At 38.3% G+C, this 18,450-nt stretch overlaps 1 protein-coding gene across 1 annotated transcript in view; it reads right to left on the reverse strand.

Annotated features, from left to right (window-relative positions):
- Positions 1-15,671, reverse strand: part of LOC139948161 (cyclin-dependent kinase-like 1) — a 32,006-nt gene extending 16,335 nt beyond the window's left edge. Inside the window, exons 1-5 of the mRNA XM_071946222.1 lie at positions 15,537-15,671; positions 11,470-11,979; positions 2,800-2,921; positions 1,663-1,695; positions 1,015-1,087 (exon numbers count right to left, since the gene is read on the reverse strand). Coding sequence (XP_071802323.1) covers positions 1,015-1,087; positions 1,663-1,695; positions 2,800-2,921; positions 11,470-11,637 — 396 coding nt within the window. The 5' untranslated portion in view covers positions 11,638-11,979; positions 15,537-15,671. The remainder of the gene's footprint in view (positions 1-1,014; positions 1,088-1,662; positions 1,696-2,799; positions 2,922-11,469; positions 11,980-15,536) is intronic.
- Positions 15,672-18,450: the final 2,779 nt, after the last annotated feature.

Here is an 18,450-nt window from a genome sequence, read left to right on the forward strand (position 1 = left end):
CAGATTGTAATGGACCAAACAAAGTTATACGAATGGCCCTTCATTCATAAAATCAATTTTTGTTTGACACAGCTCAGAGTTAATCAAAGTGTCAAAGTGAAATTAAAACATGTCAAGCACAAAATCTGATTAGTGCAATAAGAAAACACACTAGTAAATTGTACCCCAGCTCTAGTGACGATAATTAACCCTAAACCTTAATTTTCAGCCTGGACGAGGTCACTTCCGATAAGCAATAGGCTCTGTTGTTACTAGTATGGCAATGATAGGAACGTAGGAATGTAATAATAAAAATAATCATCATCAGTGTTGTAGCTACGGTGGGCGGTGCTGGGCGGGCCTTCCTACAAGTAGAACTAACAAACTTTCGCCCAGCACTCTGAGAAAAACACACAGTGCTGCCCAGCAAAGATTTCTCATAGGTTGCAATTCAGCAATGATGGTCCCCAGATCTAAGCATGATTAATTTTGTGAACAGCGTGCCCTTGGTGGTCTAAATTGGATTTAGAGCCTACAACTAATAATTGGTCTAGCTACAACAAACTGTTCATAATATTCATAACAGAAATATTGATATGGCGTGCAGTATCTGGAGGACCATTCAATGTTCAAAGGCGCCGGTCGCTAGCAATTCAAACGAAAGACTTAAATTTTAAAAAGCAACATGTCGGTCTTAAGATGACGTTTCAAAAGATGATGAAGCAGATGTGTCCCTTAACTCGTCTGGCAAAAAATTCCAGAGATGATGTGCATAGCTGGAAAAAGCCCGGTCCATGTAGATGCAAGGCAAGTTTTTGGAACAGATAATACAGACATGCAACTTTCTACTTGAAAAGAAAAGAGGGAAATCAGCGGATCAGCTGAACCGTTGCATGCCTGATCATATCCCATATGAGCACCAAAGAAAAATGAGCAACAGGAATAACCGCTATACTCAAACCCAACACCTAGATTTCATATACGTGAGTGTAGTTGAAAATATTCCGGTCAACAAGTTCATTTGTGTCAACTTACATTGTGATCATGGCAGAATTTGACAGCTTCTAGAAGTTGATTGATCCATTTCTTGACTCTTTCCTCGGGCATTCTGTACAGAAACAAAACAAATTATGACTAATATTAATATCATTTTATTTCTAAAAATAATTCATTAAATTGAACACAAAAAAGAAACAGTTAAACATGAAATAGATCAGGAGAAGGCTAGACTGAGGTGCAAAGGCAACATTACATTTTTCTTAACCCAAAAAGTTAAGTTTGCCGATATAAGTTATTCCAAAAAGTTCAGACACAAGAAAATATAAAAACACAAACAATTTAAACTGTTGAATGAAGCTTTAAATAAAGTAAATTATACATGTAAATGTGAAGTACTGGCTATCAATGGGAAATGAGTTTTGGCTCACCAAGAGCAAAATAAGCAAAAAATACTTCCAGGTAGACTTTAAGCAACTGTCACAGTATTTTCAATTTATGTGACCTACAATATGAATTTTAGTAAACCTGTATAGTTTTAAACATTTGAGGGCAAACTAACAGGATTTTTTTATTTCCACTGTAACTTCTTTAATACCATATTTATTTTAAATCTATTTTTTTTAACTGCCAATGTCGCATTGTCGCGATACCCTTTAAAGAAATATAATGAAGTAAAACACTTACCCTCCCAGCGTTCCCTGGTGCTCAATTAACTTCCTAGAGAGATAAGGAAAAATCACAAAAACAACAATTATTATCTTTAGTTATACCATTAGCCTATTTGTATTTAATTTCAGCTCAATCCATCTCGAGTTTAGGGGCTCCAAACCAATTATCTAAATGCACTGGAATGCAGAGTCAATGTTTGCTTTCTGAATTGACTAGGAACAAATGGAAGTGTCAAATGTGATGGTTCTAAGTGCATTACTTAACTGATCAAATATTAGGGGAACTAATGCAAAGATGATTTCCAAGCTCTTTTCTAGCTATGGTAACAGGGCTTGAATTTGGAGAGAAAAATCCACGAGACTGCAGGGCTTGTGGAAAAGAAACTTTACTGGACCGGGATTTTTATTTGCAAGACCAGAATCAAATTGGAAAGAGACTGGAATAAAAATGAATTTTTGAAATGGTTTATCATCTTAACTTTTTAAACAAAACACCAAGACAAGATGATCTCTGCTGTTTTATGGGTGTTACTCAGCAGGGTTGAAAGATATTTGTGAGACTCAAATTCAACATTTGAACATCTTTCTCTTGAAAGAAAGATGTTGAATCGAAAAAGAACAAGTCCACCGGACTTCACTTGTCCTGTCTTGAGCTTACTGGCCCAACACTGAAATCAGTGGTCTAATGTCTATATTGAGCCCTGTGGTACATCACTTCTAAACTCTGACAACTATAGACACTGACCGACACCCCCCCCCCCCCCCCCCCCTTGAAATAACAACTTAAGAAACTTCAATAAATGCAGGACAAATCACTTCGAAAGCAGCTACCGCTACATTCCCTCCCTAGTTAATTTGATCAATCATTGAATTTTCTATTTGGTTCTATTTTTGGCTTGTATTTTTAATGATTTTATCTTGCTAATATCATTTGTGTATTTTAGATTACTATTTTTTCTTAATCCCATATGTAAACTTTTATTCTTTTAAAAGCTAGATTTTGCTTGCAGTTTATAATCTGTGATGTATTTTCTTGGGCTGCAATATTTGATTTTTAATAAACCAACCAACATCAATAATAGAGCTTTGAACCTTATGCAAGCTTGGGCTCTTAAGAAAATTCCTTTTTTCCCCAACAAAAATGTGGACTTACCCTTTGGCATATTCATCCAGGGAATTCAAGAGAGTCTTTTCACAGTACTCAAAAACCAAATGAAGTTTTCTCTTCCGCCTAAATACCTCCAGTAAATTGACTAAATTCCTGTGTTTCAGTTGCTGCAAAGAAATGAAAAGAAACAAAATCAATGTATATTAAAGTTGTATTATATCCATGATGTATTGACCCCTTGCACGCGCGTCACACGCGGCGGCTGATGCCACGCTCACCATGTTGGTGATCAATAGGCTTGTCGGTGATCAATAGGCGTCACCTAAAAATGCGCACTTCACTGAATAACACACGTTGTCATTGACCACCAAAATGGTGCATCCAAGATTATTCTGATGATGACGCCAGGTGAAATGGGTTAAAGGAACACGTTGCCTTGGATCGGTCGAGTTGGTCTTTGAAGAGCGTTTGTAACCGTTTTTTATAAAATGCATATGGGTAGAAAGATGTTGTAAAAGTAGAATATAATGATCCACACAAACATGCCTCGAAATTGCATGATTTTCCTTTTACCTCGTCGACTAACACGTCGGCCATTTATGGGGGTCAAAATTTTGACCCCCATAAATGGCCGACCATGTCAGTTCGCACAGTAGAAGGAAAACCACGCAATTTCGAGGCAAGCTTGTGTAGATCATTGTATTCTACTTTTAAAACATCTTTCCAACCATATGCATTTTATAAAAAACGGTTACAAACGCTTTTGTTTTGACCAACTCGTCCGATCCAAGGCAACGTGTTCCTTTAATATAAGTCGTAGGAACATTTAATAAATGCGGAAGTTGCTTTTGAACTACTATCTGAAATGAGAATAATAATAATAATAATAAGACTTGTAATGCGCACATATCCACCCTGCTGGGTGTTCAAGGCGCAGTAAAACCAAAAACAAAACAAAAACAAAACACAACACAAAGAAAAAACAGACACAACAAAATTAGTCATTGAAAACCTGTGACATAAGATAAGTTTTGAGAAGAGACTTGAATTTTGCAGTACAAAGACAAGATCGAAGATTAAGTGGTAGAGAGTTCCAGATGCGTGGCGCGGCTGAAGAAAAAGACCTGTCACCCCATGAGTGTCGAGACTTGGGTTCAATGAGGAGAAGCATAGAACTTGATCGAAGATTCCTTGATGGAGTGTAAACTTGAAGCAGTTCAGAAATATAGTGGGGAGCCTTGCCATTAAGAGCTTTGTGGACAATGAGCATCAGCTTGAAGATGATTCGTTGAGAGATAGGGAGCCAGTGTAGTTGTTTCAGAATGGGGGTGATAGAACAGGATTTTCTAGACAGTGTCACAATGCGGGCAGCAGTATTTTGGAGCCGTTGAAGTCGGGAAATCTGGTTGTTAGGAAGACTGTAGAGAAGAGCATTGCCGTTGTCAAGACGAGAAGTAACAAATGCGTGAATGACCTTTTCAGTGGCACTTTTGTCCAAGTACTTGCGAATCTTACCTATATTCCTGATGTGATATGATGATAAACGAACAATGTTGTTGATGTGTGGCTGAAGTGTCATCGATGAATCAAAAATAACACCTAAGTTCCGAGCTTTCAGCGAGGGAGCTATCCGAGCATCACCGATGGAGATGTATGGCACTGAAACCTTAGTTAACTGTTGACGTGACCCAAATAGAAGGAACTCTGTCTTATCATCATTTAACTTCAGGAAGTTTTGTTGTGTCCAACGTCGAATCTCTTGGATGCATTTCTCAAGTCTTGCAATAGATGCATTGGCGTTTTCTTGAGAAGATTTAAACGTGATGTATAGCTGAGTGTCGTCTGCGTACACATGGTAATTCAGATTAAATTTCAGGATGATGTCACGAATCGGTAAAGTGTATAGCGTAAACCACTGCGGGCCGAGTACCGACCCCTGTGGCACAGAGTAGTTCAAAACAACAGGGTCGGATATCGCGGTGCCAATACATACATGCTGAGTTCTATTGTAGAGATACGATTTGCACCATGCTAGGGCTGTGTCCTCTATGCCAAGGTGATTCTGGAGCCGAGAGAGAAGGATGTTGTGATCGACAGTGTCAAAAGCAGCACTCAAGTCTAGCAGGACTAGTGCTGTTAGGTTACCATTGTCCATTGCAGAGAGAATATCGTTGCTCACACGGACTAGTGCAGCCTCGGTCCCATGGAAAGGCTTGTATGCTGACTGGAACACGTCGGACAGGTTGAAAGTATGAATGTGATCAGAAATACGTGATGAAACTACTCGTTCGATGACTTTTCCAAGATATTTTAAGTTTGCAACCGGTCTGTAGTTTTTGAATATCTCCTTGTCCAGGTTTGGTTTCTTGATGAGCGGCCTGATGTAGGAAACTTTGAGGCTATCGGGGAAACAACCGGAACTGAGGGATTCGTTTACAAGCTTAGTGATGTAGGGTACAAAAATATCGATGTTTTGCTTTATCATGGATGTTGACACTGGATCCAGCTCACAGGATTTTGAAGGAGATTTCATAATAACCCTTTGAATCTCAGCAACAGTCGCAGGCTCAAACACAGATAGTCTACACTCTGGTTGAAGTTGTGGCAATGTCTGCGGCACGTTGTAAGGGACTGATGAAAATGATGAGCGGATGTCTGAAATCTTGGTGACAAAGAATTTCTGGAACTCATTTGCTAAGTTCTGGTCATTGTAAGTGGATGGAAGGACAGGGGTTTTGGGTTTGAGCAACAACTTACCAATTATCTTGAAAAGCTTCTTTTGATCTCCTGAGGATTCTTGTACTTGAGATGAATAATGGATGATCTTTGCCTGGTTGATCAAATTCCTAACTACTTTACATTGGTTGCGATATTCTTGTCGTTGAATTGCCAATTTGCCATTTTTCCGCCACTTCCGCTCCAGTTGACGACAGATCTTTCTCGCTGTACGAATATCATCATTGAACCAGGAGACTTCAGTTCGGACCTTGACTGATCTCGTTTTCCAAGGTGCGTATTTATCCAAGATGTCACTGACTGTGCTCTCATATTGGCTGACATAGGAATCCAAGCAGTCGTGATCAACTTCTAGATTTGCTAAATGGGAGCCTATGTCGCGGAACACTTCGGTAGGATTCACATGTTTCCATTGTCGGCTCTTTATAGTAACGGTCGGGACTTTGGGCTTGCACAGACTCAAGTTACACATGACTGCATAATGGTCTGATAATCCAGGTAGAATAACAAAGTTTGAGACAATTGGTGGGGAGATTTCACGAGTTATGACAAGGTCTAGGCAATGACCGAGATGATGAGTCGGCTCCTTGATATGCTGGGTAAGACCAAAAGCCTGAAGTAGATGCTTAAACTGGTTTGCATTGGTGTTGTGGATGTCATCAACATGAATGTTAAAGTCGCCTGTGATGATGATTTCCGATGGGTGAAGCAGATATTCCAAAATCAAATTCTCAAACTCCCTTAGAAAACTTGAGAAAGTCACATGTTGGCCGTTTGAATCTCTTTCAGGTCTGTATACAATGACAAGGCGAACAGATTTAGAGTTTCCGGAAACTTCAGCATGAAGAGATTCAAAAGTTGTGTACTGGACGTCATTACTTTTCACAGAGACGGATAAAGTAGATCTGTACAGTATTGCAACTCCTCCACCAGTCTTGTGAGGTCTTGGGATGTGATGAAAGTAGTAGCCTGCAGGGGTACACTGACGACATGTTAAGTTGTCGTCTGGTCTCAGCCATGTTTCTGAAACGGCAACAAAGTCCAGATCTTTTTGCAGAACAAAATCAGCAAAATCGTCATACTTGTTACAGATGGACTGTGTGTTTATAACACAAAGGCTGAGTTGAGATTTGGCTGGAGTCACTGGTACTGGAACAGATGGGAGTGTAACTTCGGGTACGGGGGGTTTATGAACAGTTCTACGGCGACCAGCTTTTTTACCACGATGTGTAGGTCGGTAAACAGTGCTGGGATTTACAAAAAGGCCAAGGTTCTGTAATGATAATGTACAGGAAGGCAGCAGAGTTGTAGCACGTGTGGATGGGGCATAACGGAGACTGAGAAGCTTGTTTCGTGAGTAGGAATTTGCAGAGTTTGGACTAGCTTCTGCTGAGTTTGAGTTATTGACACCTTCAGGGCCGGGATTTACAGCAATGTCACCAAAAATCACAATTTCCAAATGAAAAGTGGCTGGGGAGTTGTCATAGTAAGAAATAGGGCATTTCAGATATTTACGACGCTGGATGAACCCTAGATGTGTCTTTGGCAGAATGTAAGCATCAGACACAATTGATGCTGATGGAACAAAGCTGACCACAGATGAGTCAGTACAGTACAATGGTCTAGCAAGCAGAGAGAGAATGAAAAGGATACTTACCTCCATTGTCCCCAGATGGGCGAACAATGTCCATGGACTAGGTGGATGACTGCACAGGATGCAGCCACCTAAGTGTGTGTAAGCTTTATACACCAGAATTCTCAACTGAGACAGTGAAAAATTCCAACAGAAAAACACTATTTTCACAATTCAGATGACTCCAGGATACACAGACAAGGTCCTGTAGATTCCAGGTGTAGTAACAAATCCAGTTGTATAAAAATAAGAACACAAATTGAGCAATATACTAAGAAATTAGCAAACAAACACAGAGCTGATTTGAGTGGCTGCTGTCAGGCGCTCAGTCAAACACATTAATGAGAGTTTGTGATCATTTTGTGTTTTCCCCTGCAATATTCTGAAATGCTAATAAATATGTTTAAGTTGGAGTTCCTAGTTGCAGTTTTCATTGTTTTTTAAAACATTGCCAGAGCATTCGGTCAGTGCACCACTGATGAGGAGGAACACTGTTATAATGCTTTTGGGATACAATTAACCTATTTTAAAACGCTGTTTCCCTAAATTGGGTTGGTACTGCAGTAGCACTGATTCGTTGAATTTAGCCTCATAAATTTCCCATAGACTTTTTGATGGAGTCTCATGGAGGCTTTTGAAATTTGAAAGCCTTTCCCATGGAAAGTGGCCCTGAACATTGATATTATACAATCTATAACAAAACCAAAAAGTCTGATGATGTACCAATCTGCACGTTCAGACTGTGCACCCCATTGACTAGTAGTAGTTTCATATTTGGCAAGATTATAACATTTCTTCTTGTTTCCTATTCATCCTCTATTGGTGCAAACAAAATTTGTTCTTAAACCTTTTGTACTGACTAGTAAGACCAGTTAGTTTGTCATTTTTCAACACTGAACTAGCCAGACAGACCACTTGGGGGGGGGTTACACCTACTAGTCACTGGGTATTTTTAATAAAAAAATTGACAAGTGGACCACTATTAATTGTGCTGTTGGATGTGTAATTAAATAAATAAATAGTAACGCAATTAACAAAAATTAATAAAATTGTACACAATAAAAATACCTTTAATGTATTTAAATCAAAAGCTGTTTCATTATAGTAAATATTAAATATTAAATACTTTATTTCATTATATTAACTGATAAGGCTACACAATGTATGTAAAATTTTCATTTGCAACAGCGTATAATTTGTACTTAAAAATGTACCCAATCTTCTAACCATAGATAGAGGGAAATAAGTTCCTACATAACATGTACAAGCTCCTACAGTACTGTAGTGTATGCAGATCATTGTGCATGCATACTGTATGTACAATATCGGGAATCACAAAGTCAACATTGCCCATTGGGAATGTGTCCAGGTGTGACAAGCTTTGTTATGGTTACACGGAGTAAACATCTATCTTCTGTTGTGTATTAACAGGGAATACTTTCCATAGCAAACAACATTTACATAAATCCTGATGACGAAGTTACCCTAAACTAAGTATCTTAACTGTTGAAAGCCAAATTTGTATGGAGTTTTAAGCGCTTCTCATATATAGCTTCAAGCAGTTAGTTACATAGTACTGTGTGCAAGTAACACAAAACAATACAATACAAAGTGCTTTGTTAAACACGTAGTACTGTATGGTGCAAAAGGAACAAGTGATGTACAGTACAAACCAAGCTACTGAAGGGTTTTCTTGTTTCCCATCAAGCCCATTTCTGTTACTGTGAATCCCTATGAATGATGGGGATTTGCAGCTCAGAAATAACTTAACTGGAAAAAAATTTATTACACTATCACTGCAGAATTGTTCGTTTTAATTTTGTCACTTGCTGAAAAACGTTGAAAGAATACTTTTTTTTGCAAACAATCAGGTATAAACCATTGCCTTAAAATCTATCCAATATTTGTATTCCTAAAATGTGATTGGTTCTTGCTATAAATACACTGGTAGGCATCATACAGGTTGAGGTTGATATCTCTGAAAGTTGAGTCTCGAAATTTACAAATTACAAGCCAAGGCAAGTGCAGTCTTGAATATTTAACCCCATTGCACAGTCTCTCATTTAAAACAAACATTTATAGCTTTCTGTGAATATCCTGTGGGAAAATTGCAGATTTACCTTTCAATCAAGAGTTTCTTATAATTTAAAATGTTCAATAGAAAATTTTAGGAACACGATTTCATCCTCGTTTTTCATTATTAATTAGGCAAGATAAACAAATATCTACTATATGTGTACGTCAAATTTGTTTTGTGTTTGTCTGATACATTGTAGTATGAATTGCGCAGAACCACTGCAGAAGTGATAACTGTTAATTCTTAATTCTTCCATTAAATGCAGTAAACACTGCATTTATTTTACATCATTACGTTCCATTTTTTCATGGAATCATACAGACAACACAAGGCCAGTGACACCTACTCAATGTTGATATCTTCTGATACCGTGGCCATGGCAACATCCAAACATCTCAAGGATGAGGTGACATGCTGACCAAAGATCCTTGGGAAGATGCTGTCTAAGCATACAATGTGTACATGTACAGAGTAATAATCATAGCCAAGTGCATCTCATAGAAAGTGAAGTGCACTGCAAACTACGGTCAGTCTATCATAGCTAGCAACAAAATATCAAATATAACATTTGTGACCTTTGAGTTAGATCGGATAGATTACAGTGCTTATCCGATGAAGCGTGTACTACACTGCCTTGTGGTCTTTCTACATTATTACTATTAGACACGACACTACTCCAGTCTTATGCAGGCCTGGAATAACACAGGAGAAGAGGACATGGCCTCTTGTTGTCCCTGGTCTTGGCAATGGCGCCCCTTCAAAATTTTCTCACGTACTTAAGGCAACGATTAAATTCCGGACACTTTATTGATCCAATAATAAACACTACAGCCAGATGTGTTGGTCTCATACATTGTACATAGTCCTCACCAGTCTATAGAAAAGACTCTATTTGCATCCTTATTGGTAAACCAAGTAGCTCTACAGCCAGCTCAACTGGTTCATACTTCTTTCTTCAAAACTGTCAGCCCCCCATTAGTTAAATAAGAGAATGAATGCATTTTCCTTTCCAAGTAAACATGTGTGTACAGTACAAACTACATTTAACCAACTATCATGGTTAAGTGATGGGGAGTTAGACCACTGGGGCACTGCGAAAATGTATTTTCTGCTGAGCAGAAATTAACAGCGAACCAATCACAACAATACACATTACAATTACAAGGTATTTTGCATGGTAACCTGAGTCTGCTTAGCAATAATTTTCATTGCGAAGCAATTTTTTTTGTAATATACAGCTTTATGAAACTTGGCCCTAGCTTCATCATGAACTGTCAACTTGTCATGTGAAACTCTTTAGGATCTTCTAAAAGGCAAAAACAAAACAAAAAACACTTAATCGTTCCCCCCAGCATCCTTTTTTGGGGCCGCATCATTTTCTTTAAAACTATTTATTATTTTTCGATTTTTGTTAAAAAATATTATTTTTTTTAATCGTTTTTGCTTTAATCCATCTTTTCAAAAGGACTAAGGACTGGCCTAGGAGCTTTTCCCGAATCTAACGTGATGCTCTCGAACACATGTGACCATCTGTTTCATAAAACAATATTAGTGAATGCCTACCAGCAAATAGTGTTAACCCGGGTCCTCATGCTACAAATAGATATAAAATAAGTTTGTGGTGGGTTCAAACTGATGAATTGGTGGCCTGTTTGATTTGAAATACTAAGCGGCCATCTTGAAACAAAATAATAAATAATACATAAAAAGGCCCTCATCCTCCTATTTTTTTGAAAAATCCAGACGATCAACTGGTATTTTTTTTATTTGGCCTTACATAGCAGCTGCAAACGGCTATACAAAAATGTGCATGACTTAGAATAGATCGATCCATTAGGCTCCGCCCAGACGGCGTCGTTTTTCTAATGTTTATGTTTTCAAAAACGGGCCGTAAAATTTAGTGTCAAGTTCATCAAATTCTACATTATATCGTCCAGGAAGGTCATATGATCATATTTCTAATTTTTTTTTCTTCAATTGTTGAGATTTGAGATTTGCTTGCTGGGCTTAGCCCAATATGAATTTACTCAAAAATGAAATTCTCAACACATTCCTCATTACAATAAATATTCAACAGTCACAAATGTGTGCATATTGCAAGCTGCCAATGCACAAAGGAAAGTGTGTCAAGCGTTTCCACTGCAACATCTCTTCAAAACTGCTCAGTAGAAAAAAAAATCAATATTCCTGAGCGGCATTCCAACAAACATGTACAGTATTGATTATCAATTAATGATGGCTACATATACATTCTAGACCCTCAACTTACCTTTAACATTCTTATTTCTCTCAGGGCAATCTTCTTTATCGATGGGTCGTCCTCGGACTCCACAAACCGCTTGATGGCAACAATCTCCTCCGTGTCTCTATTCCGACATTTGAAAACCACCCCATATGAACCCTCACCAATCTTGTTCAATTTTTCATACTTGTCCATGATGGTAAGTTCTGTTACCCGTCACTCAGAAGCTTTCAAGAAGTCAGCTTGATACCCGTACAGCAGTGGGCTCAGTACAAGAGCACTCCGACGATGTATAGTCTTTTTTATATTTTCTCAAGTATAATTACATGGCTCCATGGCTTGAGTAACATAAAACATAATGTGAGGATGCCTGGTTCTGTTGTTTGCCGAGGGTTAAGTCAGGTCATCATGTGTACCGTTTGTACCACTTGAGAAGGAGTGCTCTGTTGTTGTTGAAGTACTTCATAGGTGTTCAATGTTGCTCACATCATCTACACTTCTATAGTATCCAATCCAATTGGCTGACTCACCACATATCTGCATGGGATAAAAAACAAAACACTGATGCATATTAAAAAAAAATTCAAATTGGGTCTGGGAAGGGGGAAATTGTACAAATGTAACATGTTCAAGTAAGGAAATGTTCAAGGGCAAAGCAGAGGAAAAACAAGTCGCACACCAGAGAGAGGATGGAGGGTTATATGATTATCCCAACTAGTTGCTGATCCTAATTTATCCGACACAGAGAATGCAATGTTATGGCTCTTACCACCGAATTCCACGCTTATGATCACAAATCTCCACAGTTTGCAGAGCAAGCGCCGAATTCCTGTGCTAGCTGTGTAAGCGAGGAATGCTTAGCAATGTGGAGTATGCATGCGCACAAGACAAAATACATGTAACCCGCTTAACCATAAAATACGCTTGACAAGAGTGCAGAGCAGAATTCCCTGCTTCCGCAAGCGCCAATTCTTTGCTTATGGTAAGCAGTGAAATTGGGCCAGGTATGAAGTGTCCTGGTAGAGGACCTGGGAAAGATGCAAAATTCAACAGCTGCTTTTTCATTCATTATGAGCGAAAAACATCACGGGTTAAATAAGCATCTATGGTAATTCTGAACTTTAAAGTTTGTGGTAGTCGGATAAGGAATTTTCCTTACTATTTGGCCTAAGGCCAAGTAAAATAAATAACATGTTGCTCATCCCCGCCCGCCTCAATTTTGGTGGCCCCACAGATTTTTTTGTTATTTGTTTCAAATGTACCCTTCAATTTTATTTAGCAATTTCATCATCTTTCTTATTTGTAGGCCTACAAAAAAATGCTATCACAACGCATAATGAGAAACTTGTTACTTTGAAACGTTTTGCCCTTCATGTTTGCATGCCACAGTTCTTTGCACCATGGACGTGATGCCACACACACACACACAAAATAACTTTGGTGCAAAAGCAAGAATAACTCTTTGGAAAGAATAACAATGTATCAAAATCGACACAGAAACACACACAAAATTTGAGGACATAAAATACAGAACATAGCCTACTCATAAAACCATAACACCATCTTCAAATACAATATGGCGGCCATCTTAGACATGGTTGCCATCTTGAAAAGAAAAAAGAAGTCCGGACGAGCAACATGTTATATATTTTACTTTGCCTAAAATATAACTTCAATGTACAGCTTATCGAGAAAAAAAAATTCTTTCATGATTAACATTTTTGTTGTTGCACACTGTCAAGGCAGTGCGGTAGTGTGTGCACGCTTAGTGCTGCATGAAAGGCGGGCATTGTAAACGGACAGCATACGCACTGCCTTGCAACACCCCTTTTACAGAATGGTTTAGTCACGACTTGGCCACGGCTCGGAAGGTCGACGATCTAGTAGGCTGGTGCCCACGGGTACAGCACTTGGTGACCAAAACATAAAGCTTTGCACATATTGGGTGCGCGTTCGTTTAGCTTCCCTGGGCCGACCCCGGTCTGGCCTGGTACGCTCAAATAGCTTTGACCGGGCTCACCCGAGTCAGCCCCTAGTGCCCTGCTTATGAAGTGGGTCACTTGGGGGTGACCTGAGGTGCGTGCCGTCACCACGAGAGGGCGAGTGTGATCATTCCATTAGCCCTTGTCAGGGGCTCAGTCGTGTGAGCACTTCGGGGTCGACCCTGGGAAGCTTATTGAACGCACCTATTGAGAAGTCGAAAAAAAGTGCAATGCGACAGAAAAACAACATTAAGTAACGAGTAGAAAATTTACTTTTTGACAATGTTTTTTAATTTTTAATTTCACTCAACATAAAAGAAATTCAAGCACTATGAATGTATATTGAGTCAGAGTGTGTGGGGAAAGTTTTGGTCGTGTAATACCAAGAAAACTTCAGTATTGATGGGTAACGGTCGTAAAACTTTCACCTATAAACGCAGATTTTAAAAACGTATAGTGTTAAGGGGGCCCAAAATAATATTAGACCCCTTTCAATCATATGGCTCACGTTTTTTCTAGAAGTAGGTAAGGACTCAGTCATGCCCATTGCCAGATTGCTCATCCATATAATAATAATAATAATAATAATAATAATAATAATAAGACTTGTAATGCGCACGTATCCACCCTGCTGGGTGTTCAAGGCGCAGTGTTCATATGCAAAGGAAAGTGTAACTTTGTGAAAACGAAAAACGTCAGTTAACTTTCAATTCCGAGGAAGGACTTGTAATATTTTTTTTAACACCCCCAAAAAACAAATGAGATCAATATTCTCTATCATCACTGTTCCAATAAAATTAAACAGAACTGAGTAAATTGAATCATCACATAAATGCAAGCTTTGTTATTTTGAGTACAATCAAAAGTATTGTTTTTGTTTTTAAATTAAAAAATGTTTATCTGTTTTATCATGAGTAATGACTCAGGAAGTTTTTTTCTCGTTTTGGTTCTTATCTTGCAAATCTGATCTTCGGAACCCACACATCATAACATTAGCCCTAACTATAATTGATAATTCATAAATACCTCAGACATTTTAGCTATTCCTATTGGTGGAGAGCGCGTCACGTGGGTGTGTATAAACCTTTGTTTATGACCAGTAAAAAGTGTTGAAACATGGGCGTGACACGCGAGAGCTTGCACCTGTTCTTATAAGACAGTTTCTTCATTCCTATTGGTCGAGAGCAACGGCTGAAACAGTTGTGCCACATCACGCGATACGTGCGACGCGCACAGCAATTTTCTTATAAGGAGTTGTTTACCCGAGGGCCTTACCATTTCATAGCTGGAGGGGTGTTGTGTTTAAAGAAATCAGATAACTTTCCGTATGGCGCCACCACCTTTTCACTAATTTTTACAAAAAGGGATGTCTCATTGAAGTTAATTAGATACTATATTATTTCATATCGAATGAAAAAGTGGTGGCGCCATACGGAAACTTTTCCAAGAAATCATTAAACAATTATAATGTTTGCATTTATTTTACTTTAAGACCAAAAAGTGTTGACGTTTTTGACCGAAAAGGTAGGCTATTTATGAATGGGAATCATAATTTACCTCGACTTAGTTTTGGTAAAATCAAGAGCCAGGCCTCGTTGGGATTAAACCACTGGTTGAAAACCTCTTCATCACACATTGATTCCCTTATTAAATTATCTATTTATAAATATTTAACAACATTAAATTTAAACACGACCAACGTTTCTGCTGGTCGACAGTACAAATGTTAAGCTACACAAGCCCGGCAGTTTTGTGGATTTCCAAGTTCGAGCACATCATTAGTTGCGATAACGTAACCCTCCTCCCGACAAGGAGGGTTACGTTATCGCAACTAGCACATCAACTGCCTTCTACCTTCCATGGTCTGCTGACCGACTTTGCTGCCACGGCGGATAGGTTAAAATAGTAAAAATATTCTACCTCCATGGTCGTACATCGTACTCGACTCTCGTGTCGTAGTGAGTAAACGTTACGCTGGTGACTTCTAAACTAACTACACTACTACAGTACAAATATTATAAATATAATATAATAATACAAGATTTTAATAACGCTCCCACATCGTTCACATTGTAAACACGCACACTTGATCTCGGTATATTTCAAGCTTACCAGACGAACCCCATTTTCGGCACCCAATTGATGAAATATTCGTAGAATAAAGCTTCATTAAATCATTTAACACAACATTCGTGATCGTCGTTCTACCGTCTAGTCCGACCTCAGTGTGATGGCAGCCATGACACCTGAAATTTACATAATTAATCTGAGATTAATCCGCCATAGGTCCCCCCCCCCCTTTCCGTGTTATTGTTTTGTTCACAAACTGCACGATTCAATAAAGACCCATATCAAGACTCATTTATGAAGGATTTTTATACCACTTTTCATTCTGTTATCTGTGCAAGTTCCCGTATTCCTGAAAGCAAAATATCTTTAAATAAAGAGGGTTGTTGGAATTTGTTTACATGGGACTACTTTTCCTTGTGAGTGATGTTCACACTGCTGATGTGCGCTATATATACATACCACGCATGGGGCGACCGCGGCATGATGAAAGCTGATGGGTTTTCCAGGTCAAGAATTCATATGCAAATCACCATATCCTTGGAAACCAGTCAACCTTTGTATGTTTACAAATAGTAACAATGTGTAATGAAACTTCTTTAATGTATTTCATTATGATTAAGACACAATTAATTAAGGGCATGACAAAGGCAATAAGAAAGACAATACGGATGAAACTACACCATTATGATTGGGGCTAAAACTGTACTAGTTTGCATTGCTAGAACAAGCGCGCGAAATTCTATTCAAAGGCTTTGTGGTTGACCAAAAGGGGGCGCCATATGATTTATTACTTTTATCATGAACAATCAGTAACTTTGATTGGTTCAACCTTTTGGGCATGTAAAAGTGATTATCACCATTGTTCTTATGCTGTTACTTAACTCCCAAAATGCCCACACCCCCTCTCTCTGACACAATGTATTTTTAAGAAATCTACACGAAAGAGTCCATGGTCGTGTGATTTTCAAGGAATACACCTGCAATAAATTGTCCAATTAACTTTGCCATGCAGACGAAGAAGTTCTTGAACGTTAAAAAATATTGGCACAGAAGAGCAAAAAATGAAAGGGTTCTCATCAGATTCTCAATCAGGATAAAAACACTGCTCATAAAAAGAATTGATGTACCTCAGAAAAATATAATGGTCACAATCCATACTTGACAAGATCAGAATACCATACATGAAACCCAGACGAAGAGATAACTCTGTGTACGGTATCACCATGGAGGTAGCTATTTCTACCTCCATGGTATCACAGAGTATCACAAATATATGCTACTCAAGTTGGCCTCGTTCAGAGAATGCCATCAACCTACTGCTCCTAAGTAGAAATCGAGAGTCTCAGAGGACGACCACCTCGAAGATGGAAAGACTGCATAATTAATAGCAAAATCATCTCTATTGTAGTGGCCAACAGGTAGACTGGCACACGACCACTCGACACTAAAGAGTTGGTCGAGTGAACTGCATTGGTTAAGGTTGGTCAAACAAAATTGGTGAAGCAGTACTTTGCTAAGGACTAACATTTTGCTCGCATAATTAACTTATAGTGAGGAAATCTTACGGTGTGGTGTTTTTTCTCTCAAAATTATGCATATACACCAATCAGTAACAAAAACTAAAAAGACTGCAAAAAGACTGCAAGAAAGAATTAATAAAAACAAGGGATTCAATGTCTATGTTTTATTGAACAAGTGCAACATATGCTCGGTAAACAGCTAAGTCATTTCTGTCCCAGAATTTACTTATTACGAGAAAAAAACAAAAACAAGTTTTGTTTTTTATATTAGAAATAATTATAGATGCATAATGTACAAATGTATTATATGTATAAGTAGTATCAAATGCTTCAAAATCAAATGAAAACTGTTGCTGTTTTCATTTGCAGATGAATTTTGTTTCAACAAAATTAACAATGATTATAAATAAGTGCATCATGAAAGAATAAAATGTATCAAAACCGGGATTAATCAACAGGACAGAAATAAAGAAAAAGAATGAAGGATCTTTATCGGCAACTTGTGGCTCAAAGAAAAAAAAAGGCTGAAAGAATTTTAACAAAACAACAGGAGAAATCTAAGTTGATCAAATAAAGTATTTACAAATGCCACTTTGCCTTTATACACAACTTGCCCGAATCTTAGGAAATTACAAAAACTAGTTACAGTGATGCTCTGTATCATTCTACTTTAAATATAAAGTGAAATTTATTTCTTAATACTTGGTGACTGACCAACTCAGTTGCAAAGTAGTCAGCTTCAGCAAACTGCTATTTTCAAATGAGCATGACCTAGAGTGTATGGTACCAGGGATCCATTTAACAAAGAGTTATAAACTAGTCCTAACTAAGGACTAGTCCTAGGAGATAATTACAAACTTAAGGCTAGTCCTAAGTTTTAACAAGTCCTAACTCTAGATAAGACTAGTCTTAACACTTTGTAAAATCCACCCCAGGTTTACTGCTAGACTTGTGGACAAGTTGTTAAATAGGTTTTTTTTTGCAGTGGACGTGTGCTCTCACAAGATTATACTGGTTTTGATGTTTTTGCTAGCCCTTCACTAGAGCAGTGGTCTCGTGCTGAGCAGCAGTCTTGTGAGAGTAGTTACGAGAGAGGTTGCGGCAAATGACTTGTCCACAAGTCTAGATAAGTCTAGATAATTGCAGGTTAAAAAAATGTAGCTGAAGGTAGCAAGGGCTTCTTTCTTATTGATTAACAACATGATAATTTCCAGACTGCTGTGAAGAATAAAAAAGACATCTGTAAAATGCAGACTTCTGAAATGTTCAATCATTTCATGACTGAACTGAACACAATAAACATTCCTTCAGTTCTTTGCATCCAAATCATACAGGAGTGTTATTAGTTAAAACCACAAAGAGGGTCAGAGAGGGGAACCTTGGGGGGCCCCATCCTGGGTTTCTCCCTTCCCTCTCATACTAAACAGGAGGGAAAA

Source organism: Asterias amurensis, chromosome 1 (assembly GCF_032118995.1).
Source record: "Asterias amurensis chromosome 1, ASM3211899v1".
NCBI classification, from domain to species: Eukaryota; Metazoa; Echinodermata; class Asteroidea; order Forcipulatida; family Asteriidae; genus Asterias; species Asterias amurensis.